General features: G+C 43.5%; 1 protein-coding gene across 3 annotated transcripts in view; it reads right to left on the reverse strand.

Annotated features, from left to right (window-relative positions):
• Positions 1-15,623: 15,623 nt before the first annotated feature.
• CHST12 (carbohydrate sulfotransferase 12) overlaps positions 15,624-24,645 on the reverse strand; it is a 279,003-nt gene continuing 269,981 nt past the window's right edge. For all 3 annotated transcript variants that reach the window (XM_069647614.1, XM_069647612.1, XM_069647613.1), the window contains one exon: positions 15,624-17,337. In XM_069647614.1, coding sequence (XP_069503715.1) covers positions 15,974-17,248 — 1,275 coding nt within the window. In that variant the 5' untranslated portion in view covers positions 17,249-17,337 and the 3' untranslated portion in view covers positions 15,624-15,973. The remainder of the gene's footprint in view (positions 17,338-24,645) is intronic.

Here is a 24,645-nt window from a genome sequence, read left to right on the forward strand (position 1 = left end):
AAGAAACTTTCGAGGAGGTTTTGACGGACTTACCTCTCTCGAGCTTCCCCTTGCGCTCCTTCAAGGCTTTCGCCATCATGGACATGCAGTCCTCACACTCCGAACAATGGTGCTTGGCTTCCAAGCACCACAAGCAGATCCTGTGTGGCTGCGTTATCGACATTTTTTTTACCGCAGTCTCGACATTTTTTAAAGCCGGATCGTGGCGTTGTCGGTTCCGATGAAGATTCCAATCGAGAACGAGTTGGTATATTTCGAGTAGATGTAAATTAATTATCTGACTGAACTGAGCAACGATGTTCCGAGGCCCCACGAAGCGCAGAAAAACAGAACTGAGCAACGGACGCCGCGCGTGGCTATTTATGGGCATGGTGACGTTGGCGCCGATACCGTGGCCGTCGAGGGACATCGACTCGGCGGACGTCGACGCGCAGCGCCCTCTACAGAAAAAATTTCCGAGGCCAGCAAGCTGGAAATGTATTATCAAAGATAAGGAATACGTCGGAGGACACAATCCCTTCGAAATAAAATATCAATCAATCAATATAAATACAAAAATTGTGTTCACGTTTGACCAACCATATGCCAATCAATGTTCTCGTTCAGCCCCAACACATGATTTTGTAATTTAAAGATCATTTTCTGATCCAAATTCATTCATTTTTGGTCCGTGTCAGCTTTGTTACGACCATACACCTTGTTCAGTATGAGCCAGGTAAAATCATTATGGCCATGCTTCATTTCAACAAAATATTTGACTAACGGGGCCATAATTACTTGATTTCTGATGCAGCTCTGATGTTCCACCATTCGTACTTTACATTGTCTGTTAGTCTTACCCACATAATGTAAGCCACAAGGACACGTGATCAAATACAAAACATTGGAAGTATTACAGTTCGTCATTTCAGAAAAAACCCACAAGACATTTGGCAAAATCTGTATAGATTTAATTTCTTTCGTTTGGACACGCATGCTGCATTTGCCACAGGGGAAAATGCCCCTTTACTTCCGGCAAACCCCATAATCTAGTTTGCCTGACGGGTGGTGTATGCATTTCTGTCACATCATTTCTGATGAGCATGGTACGTAGGCTTTAACTTTTCTTGAAAGCCAACAGTGGGGGCAAAACCTCTTTGCCTCGGTATACTTTCTTCCATGTTTTCTTGATAATAGTTTTGATTTTGTAGGACAGATTAGAAAAGGTATTCACAAACCCAATACGAATCTTTTTTCGCTGTTTTGTTGCTTTTCTCTAATAAAGCCTCACGGTTATTATTGTAGGTTCTTTTGGACGCATTTCTGATCACTCTGGATGGATAGCCTTTTTCTAACAACTTATGGGTAAGTGCATCCACACTTTGACTGTAGTCCTCTTTCAAGCTACTATTGCGTTTCAACCTCAAAAATTGTCCGAAAGGCAAATTGGTTTTCATATGTTTGGCATGATGACCATTGAAATGCAATAGTGAGTTCTTGTCGGTGATCTTGTTATATGGCTTAACTTTCAATAACCCATTATGATGAAAAATGGTGATGTCCAAGAAATGGGTCTCTAGGTCACATATCGTTCCTGTAAATTTCAGAAACCTGTTCTGTTGATTAAGCCAAGTCACAAAGCAATTGGCCTCTTCCCTCGAACCATCCCATATGATCAGAATGTCATCTACTTCAGCCACTTTCTCAAATGATGAATATAAGGATTCGTGGCAGGGTATATCACCGCTTTCTCAAAATACTCCACATAAAAAGGAAGGGTCCCAGTGTTTTACATTTTGCCGAAGGTACATAAGAGTCTAGTTATGCCTCCTGGGCGACCCATAGTATCTGGAGTCAATTCCATCTTGGAACCCCTGTCTAAATTTGCAGATTTTTATTTGAGACCGTTTGTTGTGAAAATGCAAAGCTACTTGAGGGATACTACTGATGCTATTAATAAAATAGAGAATGTAGATTTTATTCCTGGTCACTCTCTATTGATAGGGTTGGATATCCAATCCTTATACACGATGATTCCCCAAAGAGCGACGCTAGAGGTAGTTGAAGAAATACTACTCAGCAGAGAGGACGGACATCCCGTCAGTAATGCCTTCATTTTATGGTGCACAGAGTTTGCCCGGACGCAGAATTTCTTTCAATTTCAAGGTGTGTTTTTCCAACAAATTGAATGGACGGCCCTGGGGGTGGCATGGCCCCTAATTTGGCCAATCTTTATGTGGAATATTTTAAGAAAGCGGTGATATATCCTGCCACAAATCCTTATATTCATCATTTGAGAAAGTGGCTGAGGTATATAGACGAAATTCTGATCATATGGAATGGTTCGAGGGAAGAGGCCAATTGCTTTGTGACTTGGCTTAATCAACAGAACAGGTTTCTGAAATTTATAGGGACGATATGTGACCTAGAGACCCATTTCTTGGACATCACCATTTTTCATCATAATGGGCTATTGAAAGTTAAGCCATATAACAAGATCACAGACAAGAACTCACTATTGCATTTCAACAGCCATCATGCCAAACATCTGAAAACCAATTTGCCTTTCGGACAATTTTTGAGGTTGAAACGCAATAGCAGCTTGAAAAAGGACTACAGTCAAAGTGCGGATGCACTTACCCATAAGTTGTTAGAAAAAGGCTATCCATCCAGAGTGATCAGAAATGCGTCCAAAAGAGCCTACAATAATAACCGTGAGGTTTTATTAGAGAAAAGCAACAAAACCGAGAAAAAGATTGGTATTGGGTTTGTGAATACCTTTTCTAATCTGTCCTACAAAATCAAAACTATTATCAAGAAAACATGGAAGAAAGTATACCGAGGCAAAGAGGTTTTGCCGCCACTGGTGGCTTTCAAGAAAAGTCAAAGCCTACTTACCATGCTCATCAGAAATGATGTGACAGAAATGCATATACCACCCATCAGACAAACTAGATTATGGGGTTTGCTGGAAGTAAAGGGGCATTTTCCCCTGTGGCAAATGCAGCATGTGTGTCCAAACGAAAGAAATTAGATCTATACAGATTTTGCCAAATGTCTTGTGGGTTTTTTCTGAAATGACGAACTGTAATACTTCCAATGTTTTGTATTTGATCACGTGTCCTTGTGGCTTACATTATGTGGGTAAGACTAACAGACAATGTAAAGTACGAATGGTGGAACATCGGAGCTGCATCAGAAATCAAATAATTACGGCCCCGTTAGTCAAATATTTTGTTGAAATGAAGCATGGCCATAATGATTTTACCTGGCTCATACTGAAAAAGGTGTATGGTCGTAACAAAGCTGACACGGACCAAAAATTACTGAATTTGGATCAGAAAATGATCTTTAAATTACAAAGTCATGTGTTGGGGCTGAACGAGAACATTGATTGGCATATGATTAGTCAAACGTGAACGCAACTTTTGTATTTATATTGTGCATACATTTAGCCTCGACTAGTGTTTGTGCATTGTTCCACCTTGTAAAGGCATGGGTCAGTCCACCTACACAATTTTGAGTGTTGCCAGTTTCCGAGTATTCGAGAAGTTATCACATGTACGTTTTTTTGCCATGGTTGCTGCAAGCTCCCATTATTTAGGTAATGTGTTATTGTACTGGCTCACGATTCAGTGTTTTTTTGCTAAATACCAAATCCGTTCAAATTACATTATGCTGTTGTGCTGGATGTACACATCTTTTATCTTCTGTACATCTATTTGTCAATATTTGTCCAGTTTTCATTTGATGTGCCATTAATTTTCTCAACACCGTCTGTGCGGCTGGCCATTGTTATGTTAGCTGGTTCATTCAAATATGGCTCTGTTTTTTCGGTGCCCTGTAGAACGTTTTAGGAGACTAGTCCATCCTTTGTGTTCACATCCACCTTTGGGATATGTTTAGGCGTACAGCGTCTCTCGCGTGTATGCACCGGAGGAGGGAAGACTCACGGCTGTGACGTATGGTGAAGACTCACGGCTGTTGACCGCCGTATAGTTAGAAATGTGGACGGAGCTGGCCCGTTTTACAGGTAAACATGTTGCTACACGTCAGATTTTTTGACTTGTTGCGTACGTTTTTATTGTGCACGTATGCCGGGTCTTTGAAGTTTCCTAGGGAGTGGCGGTTGTTTTGGCGTTTTGCTGTGGTCACCCGTGCAGATGAGGGGACTTGACATTTGATCCGGGCTTTATGCTAATGTGCCATGGAGACTGTTTTTGTGGTTTATTTAACTTGCTACGGCGTTCGTGGAAGTTCCAAACGAAGCTATTTAGGGGCATGTCCAGTTGCATGTGTTGTCATCAAGGGGCATTTTGTTATCTACCCGTCACCTATTAACACTGGGGATATAATGTGTACGGCCGTGCATTGAAGGGTAAATCACTGACTTAATAGGGGCAAGTCACCGGTGTTTGGTGCTGTGCCACTCCTTGATGGGGGGTACTGTATTTTGTGGTTCGGCTTCCCGCTGATGCCTCGATTTCTGTATTTGCTTTACAGATTGACACTGTTTGTTGGCAGTAGAGTTGCCGCGTATTGGTCCATCGGGTGCATTTTCCTTCAACAGCACCCGTTCCTTCATCGGATGAGGTAATTTTGAACAGCCCTTTGCGGCCACACACTTTCTGGTTCCAATGCTGTGATGCCAGTGAGATGTTAATTCAGGTCGGATACAGAAAATGTTGTCTCTGTCTGTGGTTGGTCTCTTTAGGTGTTGTGATACTTTGGCAGACTGACGCCCATCGATTCATAGGTTTCCCATTGGCGAGAGACTGGCTATTCGTAATCTTTAGACTCTCCCAGAAGGTTCACCATTTGAAGGTAAATCTGTGTTCCATCCTTTTGAACCTTTAGAGGTTGGCCCATTTAAAGGCCACCCATCTCTCCACTTGTTGTAGTATTCCGTCCCCCCCTGGTGTTTAATATTGTTCTCTGTCCTTCCTCCACAGGCCCTGGTATTTTGGCCATTGAGGTCGCCAGAAACAAACAACCCAGTCACCACGGTGTTGAGGAGATTTTTGGATGTTTTAAATTATCCCTTGAAGAATGTTCGCCCTAGATGGGCAGTGAAGAACAGAAACATGTTGGGATTGAGATTTTAATGACACGTTGAGATTTTTGTGTTTTGTTATGTGATATCTTCTGTGTCTTGTAAAACTGTATGAATTGCGTTTTATATTTTAGAGTTTGTTTTTTCCATTATCAGAAACTGCACTGTGTCATGTAAGGGTTGTTTTTAACGCTTTAATATTTGTTGAAACATATTGATTAAATATTTTGTAAATGAATCCAAGCACTCAGTCCATTTTTTGAGGACTTGTAGTGCCGGCAGATCCAAAAGAGGTTTTAAATCTTGGTGGGATGATGTGAGTGGAGAGAAAGAATCATCTTACCCTTTATCTTATTGTATACTCCTTAAAACCCAAGCAGGGTCCGACCTTCCTGCCTATCTGGCCCACTGTAGTGCTGTAAAGCGAATTCGACCAGGGGAGGGAGTCCTGGCTTGCAGTTTGGGTGAGCTGGTTGGTCCCACCAGCTCAAGGGAAGAAGATTCCTGGAGGATCTTCTCGGTCGATGGATTCTGACGATTCGAACCTGCAGCAGGGCTTCACCGGGCGGTTCAGTCGTTGTAGGGGTCCTCTTCTGTCAGCTCCTCGTTGGTTCTTTCGTTCCAGTGGCTACTCTGCTTTTCCAGACCCAGAGACCTGCTTTTAATGCACTTTTCCCCCATTCACACAGCCTGGCTGTCAATCAAACAGCAGGGTGGCTGTTCTGGCCGGACAGTCGCGTAGCCAAACAGAAATGCGACTTGATTTTCCAAGGGAACCCATGGCAAGGGTCCTAAGACCCCTCCCTCACATCCTGCCTACCCAGACTTTCAGGTGCCTAAAGGAGGGCTTCTGTGCAGATGCCAGCGAAAAGACGGTGAACAAAGGAACCAAACCTGGTTTGGCGCGTAGAGACGAACACAAGAAAGACTTTTCCAAAAAGAAATGGCAACTAAACCCAGCCGGAACAATATTAAAATCAATATGGTCAAGCGGGTTTAAGTTCGAGGCTACCAAGATAGCCTAAAATATACCATGGTTATTTAAGATCACTGCGGTAGGAAAAATAGGGTAGTTACCACTGCCACCAGCCAAGTCTTAATGGAAAGGGAGCAAAACAGTGCTCCAAGAGAAACAGACAAAAAGGGATAAGGATTAACCCTTTCCAATACTCCATAGAAGATGGGGTGTACTGGGTCTGTGGTTTAAAGAGACTACATAAAGTTAATGGTAACTTTACATGTTTCTGGGAGACCGTAGTCAGTCCCAGAAAAATGGAGTCAATGGGAAGTCTGAAAGACAACCCTGCGTCACTGCACTGCGGGTGCTGTGTAACGCACATTAAAAAGATGATGCCTATGGAGTAGGTGGGGCGCCATTGCCCAAGATCACACAAAAAGGTAAAACCCACACAGCAAAAACACATGTAAGAGTGGCATAAGAGGCTCACACTCTTGCCAGGTACAACAAATAAATCCTAGAACTCCAGCAAAGCTGCTGAGGGACTCAGTAGGTAAGGGTAATAAGCCATTTTGGAGAATTCGCCCTAACAACAACCTTCCGTGCTCTGATGCAACCCAACCATCTATCCAGTAAAGAAAGCAAAGGGGTCCAGTTTGAGGATGGTTCAGGATTTGTGCCCTCTGAATAAAATTGTTGAGGCAGAGTTTCTGGTGGTGCTAAATCCCACTACTAATCTCTGTAACATCCCTACTGGGTTGACCCACTTTACTGTGATTGATTTTAAAAATATGCATTTTTCTCGGTCTCCTTGCACCCAGATTCTCAGTACCTTACAGCGTTTACGTATCGTGGTCAGATTTGAGCACACAAGGTTGCCCCAGGGGTTCTGTGAATCTCTGAGTATCTTTAACAGGGTGGTTCCGATGGGTTTGGGGAACTTACATTTGTCTAGTACACTAATCCAGTACGTGGACCATTTACTAGTCTGTAGAACTTCAGAAGAGCAGTATCAAGGAGATTCAATAATGCTCCTCAACCTGCTTGCGAAGAGGTACAAATTGCACAAAGAAAAATTGCAGTACTGCCAGACAGAGGTAGTATATTTGGGGCAAGTGATATTGGGCGCAGGAAGAAAGGTAACGCTTGAGAGAGCCACTGCAGTTCAGAATACAACCCAGCCAGTTACAGTCAAACAGATGCAGTAGTTCTTGGGACTAACTATTGTAGATCATGGATCAGACTGTGGTTGCTGCAAGTACTTAAGGGAGCACAGGAGGTGAAAGGACCAATTGAATGGTCCAGCAAGATGGTGACCTGCTTTCGGGAGCTCAAGGCTGCGATCAGCAATGCTCCCGTCCTGGTAACCCTGGATTACCAAAAGCCATTATATTTATTCTCACACTCAGATGGGCAGGTGATGACAGCGGTCCTGACCCAGATAACATCATTATATCATAAACCTTTGTCTTACTACAGCATACTCCCATACCCAGTTATGCAAGTCCAGTTTACATGTGAATACGCTCTAGCGGCAGAGGCTTTTGCAAACCAAAAGTCTTTGACCATTACTATGGGTTGCCTGGGGACATTGTATGTGGAGCATGCAGTTTTTGCGATTTTGGTGAAGTCCAAATTGACTCAGACAAAGCAGAGTTTCTGGGTCTGAAGTTATCCTGTCAAATGCTTCCATAAATCCAGTAAGGAGCCACCTAGTCAATCCTGTGACATTTGTGTAGCTGAACCAGTGAAACCTGATGACATTGTCCATGACTGTATGACTTATTAATGGGAAGAGGAAGAGAGGATGAATGTTAGGGAGGATGCCTTAGAGGGAGGCAAGGTACTCTTTGTTGACAGTTCTTCGACACTTAATCAGGACACTGGTGAGACGCATACAGGTGCCACCATTGTGGGCCTTGTGTATGGGGAATACCGGGTCAGGATGAAGAAAGGGTTGACTTCACATTACTCCATCCAAGCGCAGAACTAGTGGCACTCAGAGGCTCTAGAAATGAGTAAGGGGAAGGTACTCATTTTTTATTCTGACTACATATGTAAATGCCACGATATAATCAGGCTTGTCAAGATGGCAGAGAATAGGGTTTGGGAGATCTGACGCGACCCCTGTCCGGCATGCTGCTCTGCTATACAAACTAATTGAAGCGTTAATACGGTGAAAGGATGTAGGAATGCACTGCGCATATTCATCATACTAACTCAAAAGCACTTGGAAATGATGCCGCGGAGAGACCGGCAAGAACCCAGAAAATAAGATGTTGTGGATATGATACAAACATCTAATAATTTTCGATATCTCATTGTGGTGGTTTCCACCCCCCCCCCCGATGGCTTCAGGCTGGTCCCTGTGTAAATCCTTTTGCAAAGTCTGCAGCAAAATTTGTGAGGTTCTGACAATGGGACACACTTCTTTAATGCCCCGTTTTCAGAGATTACTTTGCTTTTGGGAATCAAGCACAGGTTGCGTTTGGTGTACCACCCTCCAGCCAACAGAATCGGGGAGCGTTTGAATGGAATTCTTAAAGTTCGATTATCAAAATTGTGCAATGATCCAAGTAAGAATTTAAGAAATCAGCCAGGGAAGGAACACCATCTCAGTCTTCATGAGATAGGGATAGGGCGAGGATCACACACACCATTATCACCTGCATGCACAGTATCAGATGCACACAAGTCAGCAGAGATTCTTGTTGAGGAGTTTAGGAAATACATGAGGCCTTTCATCAAGAGTGACAGACTTATTTCTTTATCGGCTGTGTTCTTTAATCAACAGTTAACAGGAGAAACCGTCCAACAACCTGATGATCTACATCTTTTGCAGTTGCTCCCCAGGGACCTGGTTTTCATCCGTTTCTTTGTACGATGCTGGAACAAGAGGCATGTCCATGGGCCACACCGAGTGATTGTGGCGACTCTGACTGCTGTGAAGGTTTAGGGCAACAAGAGTTGGATTCATATCAGTGACGTGTGAAGGGAAACCGGCACCCCTCCACCGGCACAAGAGCAAGTTCAAAGTTAAATATGCCCTAAGATTCAAAGTTTGTTACAGTCGAGAAGGGAGGTGGGAAAATAAAAACCAGAGACTAATTGTAAATAGGAAAAAGAAATTTGGTCATAAAAATGAATGTTAGGATGTTTCAGTATGTTTTTCTAGTTTCCCTTGTTATTTGTTTTATGAGTGACAAATAGTGTAAATGTAAATATGTTTAACTTGTCTAGTGATGAAAGATTTGATAAACTTATTTAGATCACAAAGGAGCAACGATGCAGAACTCATGAAAGATGACAATGTAAATGTATATGAGATAGTGTGTACACATGGCTTTGCAGCAGATGTTTGCTATCGGCATGCGAGGAGGGTGGGTAGAGCGAGATCTGTAGGGTCTTGCAACATATGCTCTCTGTGCTGTAAATATGAGTTCATGCAAATGTGTGCTGAAAAGAGTTGAAGATTAAGTGAATGCATCCAATGAGAATGTGGAACTTGAGGGGTGGGGGGGGGATTAGATTTCATTGAATAGGGCTAACCAGTCATTTTTGTGGGGATGACTTTGTAATAGTATATGTGGGTGTGTGTTAAATGCTGCAAAATGTATACCTTTGTGTGGTTCCGAGGGAATCTGGTTAGTTCTAACTGTACGGGTTGTCAACACCCCCCTGGCCGTGTATACAATAAACTTGTTTAATGGACAAACATGCACTTGCTTCTTAAGAGGTGGGCCTATTTATGAGTAAGGAGATCAGAGGTCCACCCCCACAACACATAGCATGGTCGGAGATGTAAGGGCCTATTGAGAAGTTTGAGAAGAATTGGATATTGAGAATGGCATACTTTATCATTCCGGGAAGAAAACTGTTGTCCCATCTGGTGGATATGGCGCATGTTGGAATTCTAAAGACAAAGGGGGTGTTAAAGACAGACTATTGGTGGCCAGTTTTGGATAGGAAGGTATAACGGATGTTAGAATTGTGTGTGGAGTGTGAAAAGAGTGAGAAGATGCTTTGTGCAGGATGGTATGTTCGGATGTTCCACATAATGCATGGGAAGAGTTACAGATGGATATCTTGGGTCCACTGGATGTTGGTGGTGGATGTGGAAAATATGTTGGTGTATTGATAGTTACATTACCTTGGTGGATTGTGATAAAGTTTGTCCGGGAGGCGAGTGCAGGAACAATTGTGACATTTCTTGAGTATGTGTTTGGAAGGGAAGGATATCCAGCATTTATATCGACAGACAATGCAGTTTTGTGGAAGGGTGATGGAAGAGTATTTTAGGACATGTAGGGTTAAGCATAAGAAGACATCATTGTATCACCCTGAAATTAATGGATCTGTGAAAAAGGATGAATAGATGTATAATGGAGGCCATATGAATGCCAGCGTATGTGGACGGGGGAAGCAGGATATGGTGGAGGCAAGAATAAAAGCGTTCATAATGTCTGCTCATGCTGTAATGGGAGAAGTAGCTTTTACGCTGCTAAGGAAGAAAGGGAAATTCTCATGCATGTCCAACATGGTCAGGGCGGGCTAAGGTTACGGATGCAGATTTGGGAGCAGTGAGGAGAAGGTGTATGCTACACAAAGAGCCGATGAAAGAAGAATGTGAGGCCAGGAGAGTTGCAAAAGAATTGGAAGTGAGGAAGGGGGATTGGGCGAGAGTGTACAAAAGAGTGCTGAGGAGAAAAGGAGAAGTACTGTACAGCAATCCCATACAGGAGGAAAGCATATGTACACGGGCTGTGCAGGTGAATGGTGGAGAAGTGTGGAATCTTGGAAGAGTGGTGAAGGTGCGAGGGCCATGGGTGTGACGAGGAGTGGCTCAATAAAATAAAGAAGGGATGCTTGTGCTGTAAATATGTACACATCTTTACATGGGAGATAGAAGTGAGAAGAAGTGAAGTTTCTAGAAGCGTGGAGCGTTGTGGACGAAAGAGCATTGAGCTCAAGCTGCCACAGGCCCCAAAGTCCCAATGAACTGCATTTGCCAACCCGAGTGAATTTAAAACACTAAACTCTACTTGGGCAATGGCCGTCCATGGGGATGGCTGTGGACCGCATGCCCTGAGGGGCAGCAGAGCTGCACACTCAAGTATTCAACATCCAGGAGTAGGCAACATCCCACGTGGGAGAGATGACCAGCTTCTCTATCGGGATTGCAAATGCTTTGTATGCGGGTACGCCGACGCTACCGCTGTCCGTCTCCACTCTACCACTCAAACTTGATCACAGGAACCACCTTTATTTGGGGCTCACTGTATTGTGCAATAGGCGGTTCTCTAGGCAACGTTAGGGTAGCAAAATAGGAAAGGGACTTTTGGACAAGGTGGTGCAGATGGTTAATCTTCAGCATGGCCGCTTAATCACCACCAGTTTCTAGAACTGATGAATTAACTGGATACCAAATATTAAGATCTGATTTGCTGGGTAATGTTCTTGAAAGAGTCACTGCCCTTTTTCCAGTCCACTGTCAGTTCCCGATTTAGAGTTCACATGCAGACCCAGAACTTGGACAGTGGTTACTTATTTTGGCCATACCCACTGATACCACAGATCTGAACATTTCTGTAAGGGGTAAGAATCTATCTGTAATGTTGGATCGACTAAAATCTCCTGATTTTGCACACTTCCCCACCTTAAAGAAGCACGTTATCACAAATCTCAGATGTCTGCCAAGCAGAATAGTGGGCTTAGAGCACCTTGACATGTTTACAATGCTCAATGGGTGCTTTGAAGGGTATTCTATCATTACATCGCAGAATATTTCAATGAAGACCATTACATTGAATGCTTTTAACACATTTCGTCGCAATGTACATGGGAGAGGGGTTGGGTTAGGGTATTAAGGTCGGGGCTCTGGGGGAGAGGGGTTGACTGCGGGAGGTCTCCCCTGCATTGCGGTGAAATGTGTTAAAAAATTATAATTCAATGAAATCACGTAGATCCCTTTGAAAAGCAATTTGCTCTAGTTGATATGCCAAAATCTTTCATTTACGTACTAACCAAACCATTTAATTTTAGATTTGGTAGAAGTGCACTTCTATGTGAGAAACCTGGGTTTGAGGAACAGCTCATATGCAATCAGTGAATGAAGGCACAATTCACAATCCTAAGAAATCAAACAATCCGTGAATTTGGAAACAATCGCCAGGGCCTTTTCTGCTGCAACATGTCACACAGCGGTTACCTATTTTGGTTTCATGTACACATATGAGCAGTCTTTCACAGGGTATACAGAAACAAATATAAAATGTCAATGCTGTATCTTCCATCACTGGTTATTGTTAATATTTATAGACAACCTTGCTGCCGGTTTTATTTCCTTTGCATAGGATTCCAGAGCCGAGCAGCGGAACCAGAGTGAGCACTAGAAAAAGGTTGTGCATGTCATGTCACCTTAACGGTGAACGGTCTTACCACTGGTAACACTACTTACCAAAAATTGAAATTATATTCTAAGAACCAAGTGGCGTTTTATCTTTGGTGAAAGGTCACATTTTGAGTTTTAACAACTGCATATATAAGGTGCTGCTCTTTTGAGAGTTCAAGGGCAGAACATATGTGCCGTGGATACCCATTTTGTGGATGACCACTGCTACAAATTAAATTTAGCTGTTAGACAATTTTGTGCATGGAGAGCCGACTGCTGAGATCTGTGTGTGATCTTCCAGTCGTAAGTTTCAATCCTGACAATGGCACCTTTTGTCTCAAATTGATAGGGTAATAATAATCACAATTGTAAATGTTTTACGTAATTAATTGTGGTGCAAGTGCCAAATGAATAAGAGTTTGCCCTTGTACATTAGCTTCAAGAGCAGTTAATCATTTGCAGGATGGCTGTAGACTACAACACCATCATCGAAGGAGATCTGCAGGCAAGACTATACATCAGTCCCAGACCAACCCAGACAGGACATCCAATCTCATCTTCAACATCTCTTTGCAGAAGGACCAGGAATTTGGTGGATCATGACACTTGCACTTGGAAAAAAGCGCATGCATATTCTACCATTAAATATATTGGATTCTAGGACACCGAAGAGGTCAAAACATGGATGATTTGCTCCAAAACATAAGTTATTTTGAAGTGTCCCTTACTGCAAACTTCTATTTTTTTGTGCTAAGAGGCTACAAGAACTACACCACAACATGGTCTAATGCTGTTCATACTTAGTATGCTAACAGCATTTTTGAGACCATCGTCTAAGCGAATAGGCTGTGCGGGAGAAACATCACAACTAAGACTGCCTTTTTGTTCCATCAGCAACCCCTGAGCACATCTAGAGGACTGTGTGCCGAGGTGTCAGATAGTTGGGGTTGTCACCCTTATTTGACACTAGTGCAGCAGACAAAGTGATAATGGTCCTTATCAAAAGAGTGCTGGGTGACAAAAGAGCAACAAAAACTAAGTCTAATGCCAGGTAACTCTAAACATGTAAGGCTAACACTCTACAAGCACAATTCCTACTTCCAAATTCCTCCAAAAACAAGTTACATCAGAGTAGCAAACGGCGACGCAGCCACCAAATACGTGTTTATGGCCACATTCACCAGAATGAGGTACTTCATTGGTCGTGGTTGCCACTTACTTTTGCAGGCATCACATTGTTCTAGTGACAAATTCCCACTTCAGCTAATCAGAAAGGCAGAGACAACAAAAGTAGCCTAACCAAGTAACTATTTAGGCAAGAATCCCTTGAGAGTGACCATGTTCAACATTTTTGTATTGTCCTTGTCTCCAATAAATATTTAAATTCCCAACATCCCAGTTTGTTTATTCCAATATCAGTTGCAATTTCTTTCCAGTCTGCATAATTTTATTTTCTAACAAAGCCTGAACAGTTTTTTCATTTAATTAGAGTGATTCCCTATACTCTTGATACTAGAAACTGAATTGTATCGGGGAGATACAGCAGTTGAAATCAAGCGCCAAGCAGACAAGAAATCTCACTGGAAGAGTAAAATGTCAAAGAATCGGCTTAGAAAGTGGCTAAAGGCACACATTGTGCATTGTAGCATAGTTCAAATGATAAGTTGGATGTCCCTTCTTCTGACACTCCCAGGTTTATGAACATCAGCAAAAGATAGATCACCTGGTCATAGAACTTATATGGACAATACCAGTTGTAGTTCCTACAGAAAGTGAGAAGTAATATGCCATGGAGACATAAGAACAGTAAATGAAGAATCCTAAAGTGAAATCCTGTGCACAATTCCATTCACATGGCAGAGGAACAAACAAATGAATATCTTCACTAAGTGAGGCATATCATCAAATCTTTCCTGGAGCCTTTGCTTGCAGAGACCACAATACATTCTAACAGGTAATACTAAAAGAAGATAGCATGTGGAAGATATACAGCATCCTTTTTAGAAACAAGGCCAATTTTCTTGACCTTGTGTACCTACATTTAAGGCAGAGTACCAGCCAGAAGAATACAATACTTATTTCTTGTTAGAAGAATTACTGTACAGCTTTGCAAGTTTAGCACTGTGTGGCCTCATCAGGACTGCAATGAAAGCCATACCCATCACTGCTAGCACATCCGACATGATCAAGTCCGATGTCGTTTGGTCAACCAGAATCTACTGTGTTCTATGTAAAATACTAAAGTGTTGCTGACTGGGTAACGAGGGGTTCATCCGCCTTGACTCTGAGACCTCGAAGTTTAGCATTATGTTATTGTTCATTAGACTACTTGCTTGGGCTGTGGTGGGTTATGCTTCACTCTACGGGGAAGTGTAAGGCTCTGCAGCCGTGCAGGACCCTTCGCTTGGCAGAGAATAGACAAAGCAGTCAGGGATAAATGACAATGCTGACAGACTTGACCTTTGAGAACTCACATCTGGTGGGGGTTTTGTGTTGCTTAAGTGACCATTTTAAATATACCCCAGGACTAAAACGCAGCCACTAGGCCAAACCCTGGGGCTCTCTCACCCAGAGGGAGAGAACTCCATAACATGACAGACTCATTAAATTGCAGGCTCCAAACCCTCTGAAGTAAATCATCCAGAAGAAGATTGTCATTGGTTCAGCCAAAGCAGAGCACCTGGCGGGACATTGGTACCAGACAGCAATGGGCAGGATGACTTGCTGACCAAATGACAAGTTGGATGATAAAGGTAGTAAAATGTGTTCTGAGCAAAAAGTGCACATAACCTAAATCAGAGCTGTAATGTCAAAGCATGTTCTTAAGCTACTGATGTGACCATGAGCTAAATGCTCCCCCCCTAAAGTGTGCCACTGCAGAGTTAGTGACATTTAGGTGCTGGGGGTGGTGGCAGGGTTTAGCCAAGGCCCCCTGAAGGTTCAAATATCCTTCGCTAATGCAGAGTATTAGCATTGTGTGTCTCAGTCATTTGCTTGGTTCGGCAATACAGGCACACCAAATATCATCCTCCTTTTGAGGTAGACCTTTTTAAGCAGAGAGAGAACTGTCAGGCCAGCACTGTAGTTGGTTTAGGTGCCCATATTTAGAGGCTGTATTCTAAAGAAGGTGCTCTCACTGAATCGGAGTCCATAAGAAATGAGACATCACAAATCCATACGCAACAAGAATTCTGATCACCAATGTATCTACAGAAAACTGACAGAAATTACCACCACAAGTGTTGCAAAGCAAAATATTTATATTCAGTTGCATCTTTTCCCACAGCAAACTATGTATTAAATATTTTAAATATATTAATTTAAGACAATACAAATAAAAGCAATTAAAGGAGATGGGGCATGTCCGACAACAACACTCCCCTTTGTAAACGTAAGTAAATAAACTGTCTATTCAGATGTGGTAGGAGGAATGAATGTATCGACCCATCCACTGTTCGTCAAATGTATCCATAATCGTTGCATTAACTAAAAACAAAGAAAAAAGCAGTAAACCAGGTACATGTGAGCCATCATAAAATATTAAGGAAGGCAGTGAAAGAAAGAATCGATTTTTTTGGTATTTTGGAGCGTTTCAGTCTTCAAGCAGGTTTTCTGGCTTTGGGTATCCGAAGAGAACAAAATCAGCCTCATAAAGCTTGTACAACTGCTGTCGCCATGCTACAGGAATTTTAGCAAACCAGTCCTCCTCCCAGCTGCTTGCAGTCCGATTTCTATAGCTTGGAGGGAACTGCAGTCGCGTGTCCACATCAAGCAATCGAAGCAACTGAGCAGCATCCTCATTCAATGTTTCTAATTTACCAATAAAGTCATACTCAATCTGGCATGGATGGCATAGACGGTATACTTGTCGCCAATGCTCATTAAATGGTTTCTCCTTTTCTGTCTGCGAGTCCAAAAGATACTGGATGAACTGGTTAAAAGAAGGTATCATGCCTGAAGAAAAAGCTTCACTCACGGTGGCTGGGAAGTCTGTGTGGTTGGAAAAGAGTTTGAGTATAGGCACAGCAAAGCTGCGATAAAATTCCTCATTCTCCAACAGAAATTTACTCCGAAAGGCGGAGATGAGGCGCACAAAAGGGTCACGAACAAATAGAAACTTGGTGTACTTCTTCAGCTTGATCTTCATCAGGTGGCGTGAGAACTTCCCATATCGACGCCAGAACTTGTTGAATGTTAAGTGTGTGCTTGAGTTATGAACGTCTTCCCTGGGGATCTGGAGGGGATCGCGATACGGGATTCCATGTCCACGTTCTGTGAGAGACTGACTCAAAACAATCATCACTCGCTTCCAGTTTGTGCAGGCCACCTTGGGCACATAGCAGTAAATAATTCCATGGCGGTCATCCACAATCAAGTGGTCCAGCTCTTTATTTGGAATGTCATCAAATGTGCGGTGCTTTGTTGCGAAGGAAAAGCTGGAGTTGGCGCAGAAGTGACGGAGTGTTTCCTTTCTTGCTGCCTGCTGCATTTCCTCATCCAATGGTTCTTTATTGTCCTGAGAGGTCCAATCGTATCCCCTCACATTTTCTTCCAAACTGGCCACAATTGCCCGGCTGGAGCCCAATGGAAGTGTCTGTGCAGTCCTTTCATTCACATTATTAGTTTTTGTCATGCTAGAATTCAGAAACATGTCTAAAAATTCATCTACATCTGCCATGTAGGCAGTTTCCTCATTCCGGATTGTGGCAGGTGGCTTCTCTGTTTTCTGAGGCGACACTGGTCTGGTGTAGGACGTGTGAAGGTAAGACTGAGTGGTCCCACCATTGTCCCAAAACACAATGATGAAAATAATCATGAAGATGGACCCCAACACAAGGGAAAGCCGAAACATCCGTGATTTGGTCATTCTTCCACTTGATGTGGGTACCACTTCACTTGCTCACGTCAGCTTCATGCAGCTACCCCAATAGTCCATGATTGTATCGCTACAGGAACCTGCAAAAAATAAAACACATATGTAAATCAATTCAGGAAAAAGAAAATAAATTGGAGAAAAACAATCTAATGAATTCCCAAAAGAGCATTCCAAGTTTTAACGTATGCATGTCTATGGATATTTTTATTGGGATTAAATCCAAATATAACATTGTATGTTTGCACAATATGAATCCAGATTAGCTTTGTCACTTGAGCATATCAAAGGTTAATTCATTCAAAAATGACAACACACATTATGGTGGCAACATAAAAACGATAACAGAAGTAGCCTTTTCCTGATCACCTGCCTGCCCTTTTTCTGCACGATATGGCCTTATACACTTCACAACCTGGTGGCCTTAAAAAATAAAATATTTTTTTTTAAAAAAAATCATACTTATCCATCATTTCCATATGCTATGGGACCAAAAGGTACCATTGTGAAACATTCTAGAGCACTCCCAAATATTTAAAAGATCTGCAAACCTCCATGATTGCTGACATTTAACGGTCATCAAAAGCATTCTATTTAGATGTAATAACGCTTATGGGCTACACTCTTTAAATTATGGCGACCAGTCGAAGCAAGAACCTGGATCAGGGATCTATAACCTTTGCCTCTCCAGATGTTTTGGACTATGCAAGCACGACCAATGGCTATGCTAGCTTGGGCTTATGGTAGTTGACCCCTGACCTAGATTTATATACCTACTCCTCTTGTCTATATATTTTAATTCAGGTGAACAGCGATTAACAATTTTGCCTATGCACGCTGAAATTACGACTGTGTAAATTGTCAAGCAGACAGCAGTATCCATACAACTAGTGGTGGTACAGGATGCTCCACTCGACATCAAATCAGGTACAGGCTACTACTGAAGATTTAAGATATTCTTGAAGAATAGGAATGATTCTGAACTGTACATCATCATCCTATATAGATTCCCTATGTACATTCACGATCAGTATGGATCTGCAAGTACCCCATTTGCAAGAGCCAGCTTCGCCTCACTCTGCTGGTAGGGAGCTTCTAACTAATCTTATGACCGGTCCACTTGGGGGTTGATGAATCATATCCTAAGCTAACCCGCGTCTACAATATATTCCCTCTTTCCCTGTATAGTACTTTATATGAAAGTCAGAAATAAATGTGGTGAATTAAGCCACCCTGTTCTCCCAACACAGGTAAACAATGGGAAAAAATGTTCTCACTATATTTTATCTTTAGTCCCAATGATTCGCTTTGGGCTCATGCAAGGAATAACTGGAGAATGACTTGCATTCATTTTTCAGTAATAATGCATCAAACATGTGGATTATTGTTTAACACGACCCATCAAGAAAGAATAATTAATGTGACTAAGAGAGGACTCTACGTGTTTGTTAATTACCATATGTTCAAAACGTTTGCATGTATTGTTTGTTTGCCAGCATGTTTTACATGAATGATGCGAATAATAAACGCACTTTGTCACATGAGGACGTTTCTTTGTCCTGGATCTTTATAAACACTCATTTATGTAAATTTGCTTTATGTTATTGATCTTTCTTAGGACATTTCTGTGGTATATTTGGACAATGAAACAAAGTCATTTTCCTATGAATATTTTAAATAAAAAACATACACAACGTTCTATCTGGTGTCTTTTTGAAAACAGGTAGGGCCATCAATTAACCCTTAACCGAACAAACATTAAGGTCTGATTTGGTCACAGAAAGAAGAAAACCCAAAACTGAAGCAAGAGGACACAGTAACAGGTCAATCTTCACTTTGGGACACCAGCTTGAATCAGATATGACTGGACTTCGTGGACTGGCAGCAAGCTAAAAGCCTAACTTCCAGAGCTTACTCACGCATTCCAATTATAGTACCCCAGCCTCTCAGCCAGACACAAAGGTTCACGTGGCTGGAGCTGGGGTGAAGTATTATTCTGCAAGCCTGCAACAGCTATTCCTTACAGGGTATCCTCTAGAATTCCTAGGGGGATCCCAAGCACCTCCTGACACTCTCCATGGGAACATTTCCTAGAGCAAAATAGCTTGCACTTCTTGCTCATGCTGGACGTGAACAAGTTAACCTAGGGAATGCCCCACTTGCTGAACTCCTCCACAATTTTTCTATTCATTTCCCATTTTAGTGAGACCAAGAAAGCTGGACTAGAGCATCCGCCTAATATTCTGCCTGCCGATCAAGTGAGCTGCTGAAAAATCGATAACCAAAACCAGATGAGTATGGCCATCCCTGCACAATAGGAGAGACCCTCACAACACCCTACTTGTTGATATACACCATACTGGTGTATTAGAATTGTGCATGATGAGGGGAGTAAAGACCTGTCTGCCAACCCCCGCCCTCCACCCATCTTCTTGGGCACAAGGAAGAATGGGCAATGCCAGCAGCCCTGAATCTCGGATACAGGAACAAAATATCCACTGTTCCTTTGAGCAAAAGCAGAGATATTTCCTCTGGTAAGTGTAGTTCTGGAGATGAAATGGGCCCACCCTTGGTTAAACAGTTATATACTGTTACCCAGAAAGGAGGAGGGGTGGGGGGTGTAGGTTCCAACACAATGCTGATTTGGCAAAGGAGTGTCAGATAGGACAGAGGAGGAATAATGCCCTTGGCTCACTTGTTTGCCAGTTTGTGGCAAAGGTAGCATTATGTGGTGGAAACTGCTGCTCTTGAAGGAAGGACCTTGGCTGCTAGAAAACCAAGCAGGAATAAGGTCGGGAAAACTGTCTGGAGGATGACATAGCAGATGAAGAAGAGAGGGCAAGACACCTCCAAAAATGATGCAGTAGAGCTCTGAAGGTTTTAGATGTCTTCAGGCTATCATCAGTACTATTGAAAAAAAGGTTCACCCCATCAAAGGCATGTCAAGGAGTTTCCATCTGATAATTGTAAGAACTGAGATATCTTCATCCAGAAATGTTTTCTTACAGCTGTTGCCAAGGCCATGGATCTTATGATGCAGTCAGTCAGTCAGTAGTGTCTTGAATGGTTATCAATGTTGGTTTTGTATAGTTTCCTTCCCATCCAGAACCACATAATGCAAGGGTTCCTGCATATAAAGAGAAATGAACAAGTTACATACCAAACTGGTAAGATTCTTTCGATGGGATGTTCCACCGACGTATTCCACATCTATGACAGTTGTGTCCCACAGCTGTGAACTTCGGAAACTTTTCAGCAGAGGGTGCCCTGCATCGATGGCGTCGAGCCGATGTCCCTCGAGGACGTCACCGGATGTTATAAATAGGACGCACGGCGCCCTTAGCCTCAGTTTATTTTTTTCCCCCAGAACGTGTGACACCAATCTACTGCCAGTATAACTGCCTACAGCCTTGCGTAAATAGAAGCTGTAATCACAAGGGAAATTCTCCATAGGGGCAGGCTGGGAGGGCGATGTGGAATATGTCGGAGGAACATCCCATTGAAAGAACTTTACCAGTTTGGTAAGTAACTTGTACTTCGAAGGGATTGTGTCCTCCGATGTATTCCACTTCTATGACAGACTCCCAAAGCAGTACCACACTGTGGAAGAGGGAAAGAATTTAGAATGTGAAATTTAGAGTACCCAATCAAATGGCTGAATAGAGGACTGCCTTACGAAAGGCCAAATTCCACCCATGGATGGAGTCCAGGGAATAGTGTTTAACAAAAGTATGGACAGAGGCCCATGTGGCTGCTTCACAAATATTGCGAATAGGAACACCCCTGTGTAGAGCAGTGGTGGCAGCCACACCCCTAGTACAGTGAGCCCGTAATCTTACCGGAGGGTCCTTCCCCGCCAAATGGTAGCATTCAGTGATAGTCAAAACAATTCATCTGGACAAGGTCTGTTTGGAAACAGCCTGAACTAAGCGGTGTCCAGCATTACCAACAAAGAGATGATCGTCCACTCTGACCCGGGACATCCGTGAAAGATAAAAGCTCTCCTAGGATCCAACCTATGGAGCCTCTACTCTTCCTTATCAGGATGCGGAGGAGGATAAAAAGCCGGAAGAACCACCTTCTGGCTCAAATGAAATTCAGACACAACCTTCGGAAGAAAAGAAGGTTGCACCTGCAGGACAACCCTGTCCTTATGGAAAACAGTAAAGGGTGGCTTGGCAGAAAGTGCCTGTAATTCACTTACTCTGCGTGTGGAAGTAACCGCAACTAAAAACACAGGTTTAAAAGACAACAGTCTCAGAGGATAAGGGCTCAAACGGAGTTCCCATCAGGAACTTTAAAACCAAATTCAAATCCCAACCCGCCACCTGGAAGGGGGAAGGTGGAAACACATTAGACAGCCCTTTCAGAAACTGTGAAAACAAACGGAATCTTAAATTAAGAACACTCTTCAGACGAGCGCTTAAATATAGAACGCGACGCCAGGTAACCCTTAATGGTACCCACTTGAAGACCCTTGTGGGCTAAAGATAGCAGAAAAGACAACACTGTTAGGCAGAAAACTGTGCAGTTCCCTTTGGGAACACTGCAAAAGATTTAGGACTACAGGTGTTAGCAGTAAACCCACTTGGTAGCAGTCTGTACCACCCAGATTTACCTGGTAGCTGTGGCTGAGCAGTCAGACTTCCCTCAAGAAGAGTTAGGCAGTATGCAAAGTATACACAATAGGTACTCAGATACAATAATACAAGCAAACACTGACCAGAGCTTTGGTATCAAAGTATATAATTATTTATTTAAAAAACACACTGTTTGAAACACTCCAGCACTCTTATTGTAAAACACTCTAAACACAGTTACTATTATAATATATACAACCCTTATTCCTTATCAGGTAAGTCTTAGTTAACACCACTTATTTCCAGACAGAGGTGAGCGCTTAACTATAGATGGCACTCCAATAAGTTCATGAAGAAGGGAGGGAAAAAGACAGAATATGGAAAGATACACCACTCTAAGATTTAGGAACACTTTTAGCAAGGCAGAAGAGCAAAAGTCACTTGTGAGCCAAAGTCCATAGGCTGGGCCCATTCTTCGAGAGAGCAGAGCACAAATGCGCCCAAGATCACACAGTTACACTAGGCTTTGAAAGTCTTGCAGAGAGTTTGAAAAGAGTTTAGAGAGGCTCAGAAAAGTTTAGCCAGGGTGTCCCAGGCTAACCCAGGTTCGAAAGCCGGGGGATAAATCTACCCCATACAGTCAGTGGCAAGGGAAGCCAGGTGGAACACGGTACCTTAAGTGGGAAGGATCCTCCAGCGGTGGCAGTTGTTCCTGGCAGCGGGTGCAAGTCTCGGCGTCGTCCAGGGGAAGAGAAGATCTCGACTTGGAGGAAAGCTGAAGGTCGTTGCACTGCCAGGGAAGAAACCAGCCGCAGAGTTTTCCGGTTAAAGGTATTACCCTTTATTTCGCGGTCGTGGTAAAACGTGGTATTCCGGTTGCCGGGGTGCTAGGCACAGGCAAGGCGGCCACGAGATGCGTCGGGAAGGCGAAAAGACGGTGAAACTGGTTATCCCCACCAGTCAAAGGAAGAAGACTCTCTGGTGGGAGATCTCCTCTGTCGTTGGGAAAAGTGGTGAGACGGTCCAGCAGGTCTCCACCGGTGGTGTCGTCGTGGCAGGTCGGCTCAGCTTCTCCCTCGTCAGATTCTTATGTCCTGTGGCGACTTCTGAAGTTCCAGTCCCCAAAGCCCTGCTTTTATGCAGAAAACCCCCATTCACTCAGCCTAGCTGTCACTCAAACATGCTAAGTGGTGAGCCGGCCGGCTCACCACTTGGGCCAATCAGGACGGAGTGCGACCTGAGTTGCCTAGGCAACTCAGTCCAGGGTGCCTAAATCCCCCTCCACCCCTCCTAAGTACCCCAGATAGAGTGGCACCACTTTGGAGGGCTTCTGTGGAGAAGCCCGCCAAAAAGTGGAACAAAGGGCTCGACTTGGGTTGAAGTCACAGAAGAGAACACAAATGCCATTTTAGAACAGAGTTTTGGCAAAAAATACCAACCGGAGAATTAATAATAATTAAATAAACCGGCGGTATGTTCGAGGCTATCGTAATTAAATAAATAAAGATAGTAGCCTCGAACAATGGGAAAATCCCATAAAGAAATATTTGCGGTTGAATATAAAAAGTAGTATCCACTGCCACCAGCCAAAACTCGATCAGGCGGGACGGAGACGTGCCCCCTCGACTAACAGACCCCGGGGCAATCGAATTGCCCCAGCCAGTACGTCCACAATATGATGGTTGGTACTGGATCTGTTCAGAATTCAAGACTAGTAAAGTCAATGGTGACTTTACATGCCCTGGGAGACAGTAGTCAGTCCCAGGGTATGGAGTCTATACTGTGGGGTCACTATGACACCCCTGTGTTACTGCACTGAGGGTGCTGTGTAACACACATCACAAAAACACATGAAGCCCTACGGAGTAAAAGACCCCATAGCCCATTAAACACATGTAGAGTCAAAGGAACACACTCAAATCATGTCCAAGAGTGAGGGTAAAAGAGTCTCACTCTTGGCAGGAGAAAAAAAAATAAATCCCAAAAAATCCAGCAAAGCTGCTGGGGGACTCACTAGGTTAGGAAATTCAGCCTAAACAGAGAATTCTCCCTAACAAACACCATAAGAATGGAGCATTGGAAAGGATCCACATTCTGACCCCTGAACCAGTCGCGGAACTTCCGCCAATGGCAACAGTACAGGGATTTTGTTGCGGGCCGCCTGGCCGAAAGCAACACTTCCATCTGGGAGGTCTCAATCCTTGTATCTCAACCTTTCAGATACCAAGCATGAAGGTTGAGCGACCCGACCTCTGGATGGAGAACCTGACCCCCCTGTCATGGGCGCTACTCCCGAGGGGCCAGGACTGGCCCAGCGCCCTCGGAAGCAGACCCGTCTTCCACTACTCCGGACCCAGCAGACCCCTACAGGGGCCCTTTGGACCGTGTCCTGGCGCCTTTGGCGCCAGGCTCATGAAGGGTTTCAGTCCCGGCGCCATAGGCGCCAGGCTCATATTGATAAACAGTGTAATAATGCTTGGGTGGACTTACCTGAGGCAGACCATGCTGCATATTTACCCAGAACAATCCAGTCTGGTTGAAGTCCCCAGCCATCAGGGCTGGGAGGAACTATTCCCTCCATTCAGGAACTCTTTTCTTACCTGGGTGGAACCGGTGGAAGAACACACACTGGAAGCACTTCTCTGCTATTTAAACCACACCCGATGGAAAACACGTGTTTCGCGTTATTCTGCAGCAGGACGCTCACCGAGTCGGCTCCTGCATTCCAGGTCCAGAGTCATCTTCAGCTTTCGCACAGCAACCTGTGGATGAAGAAAGACACAGAACAATACTTACCAGATCCCGGAATCC

Source organism: Ambystoma mexicanum, chromosome 2q (assembly GCF_040938575.1).
Source record: "Ambystoma mexicanum isolate Mex_15411 chromosome 2q, UKY_AmexF1_1, whole genome shotgun sequence".
Classification (NCBI taxonomy): Eukaryota; Metazoa; Chordata; class Amphibia; order Caudata; family Ambystomatidae; genus Ambystoma; species Ambystoma mexicanum.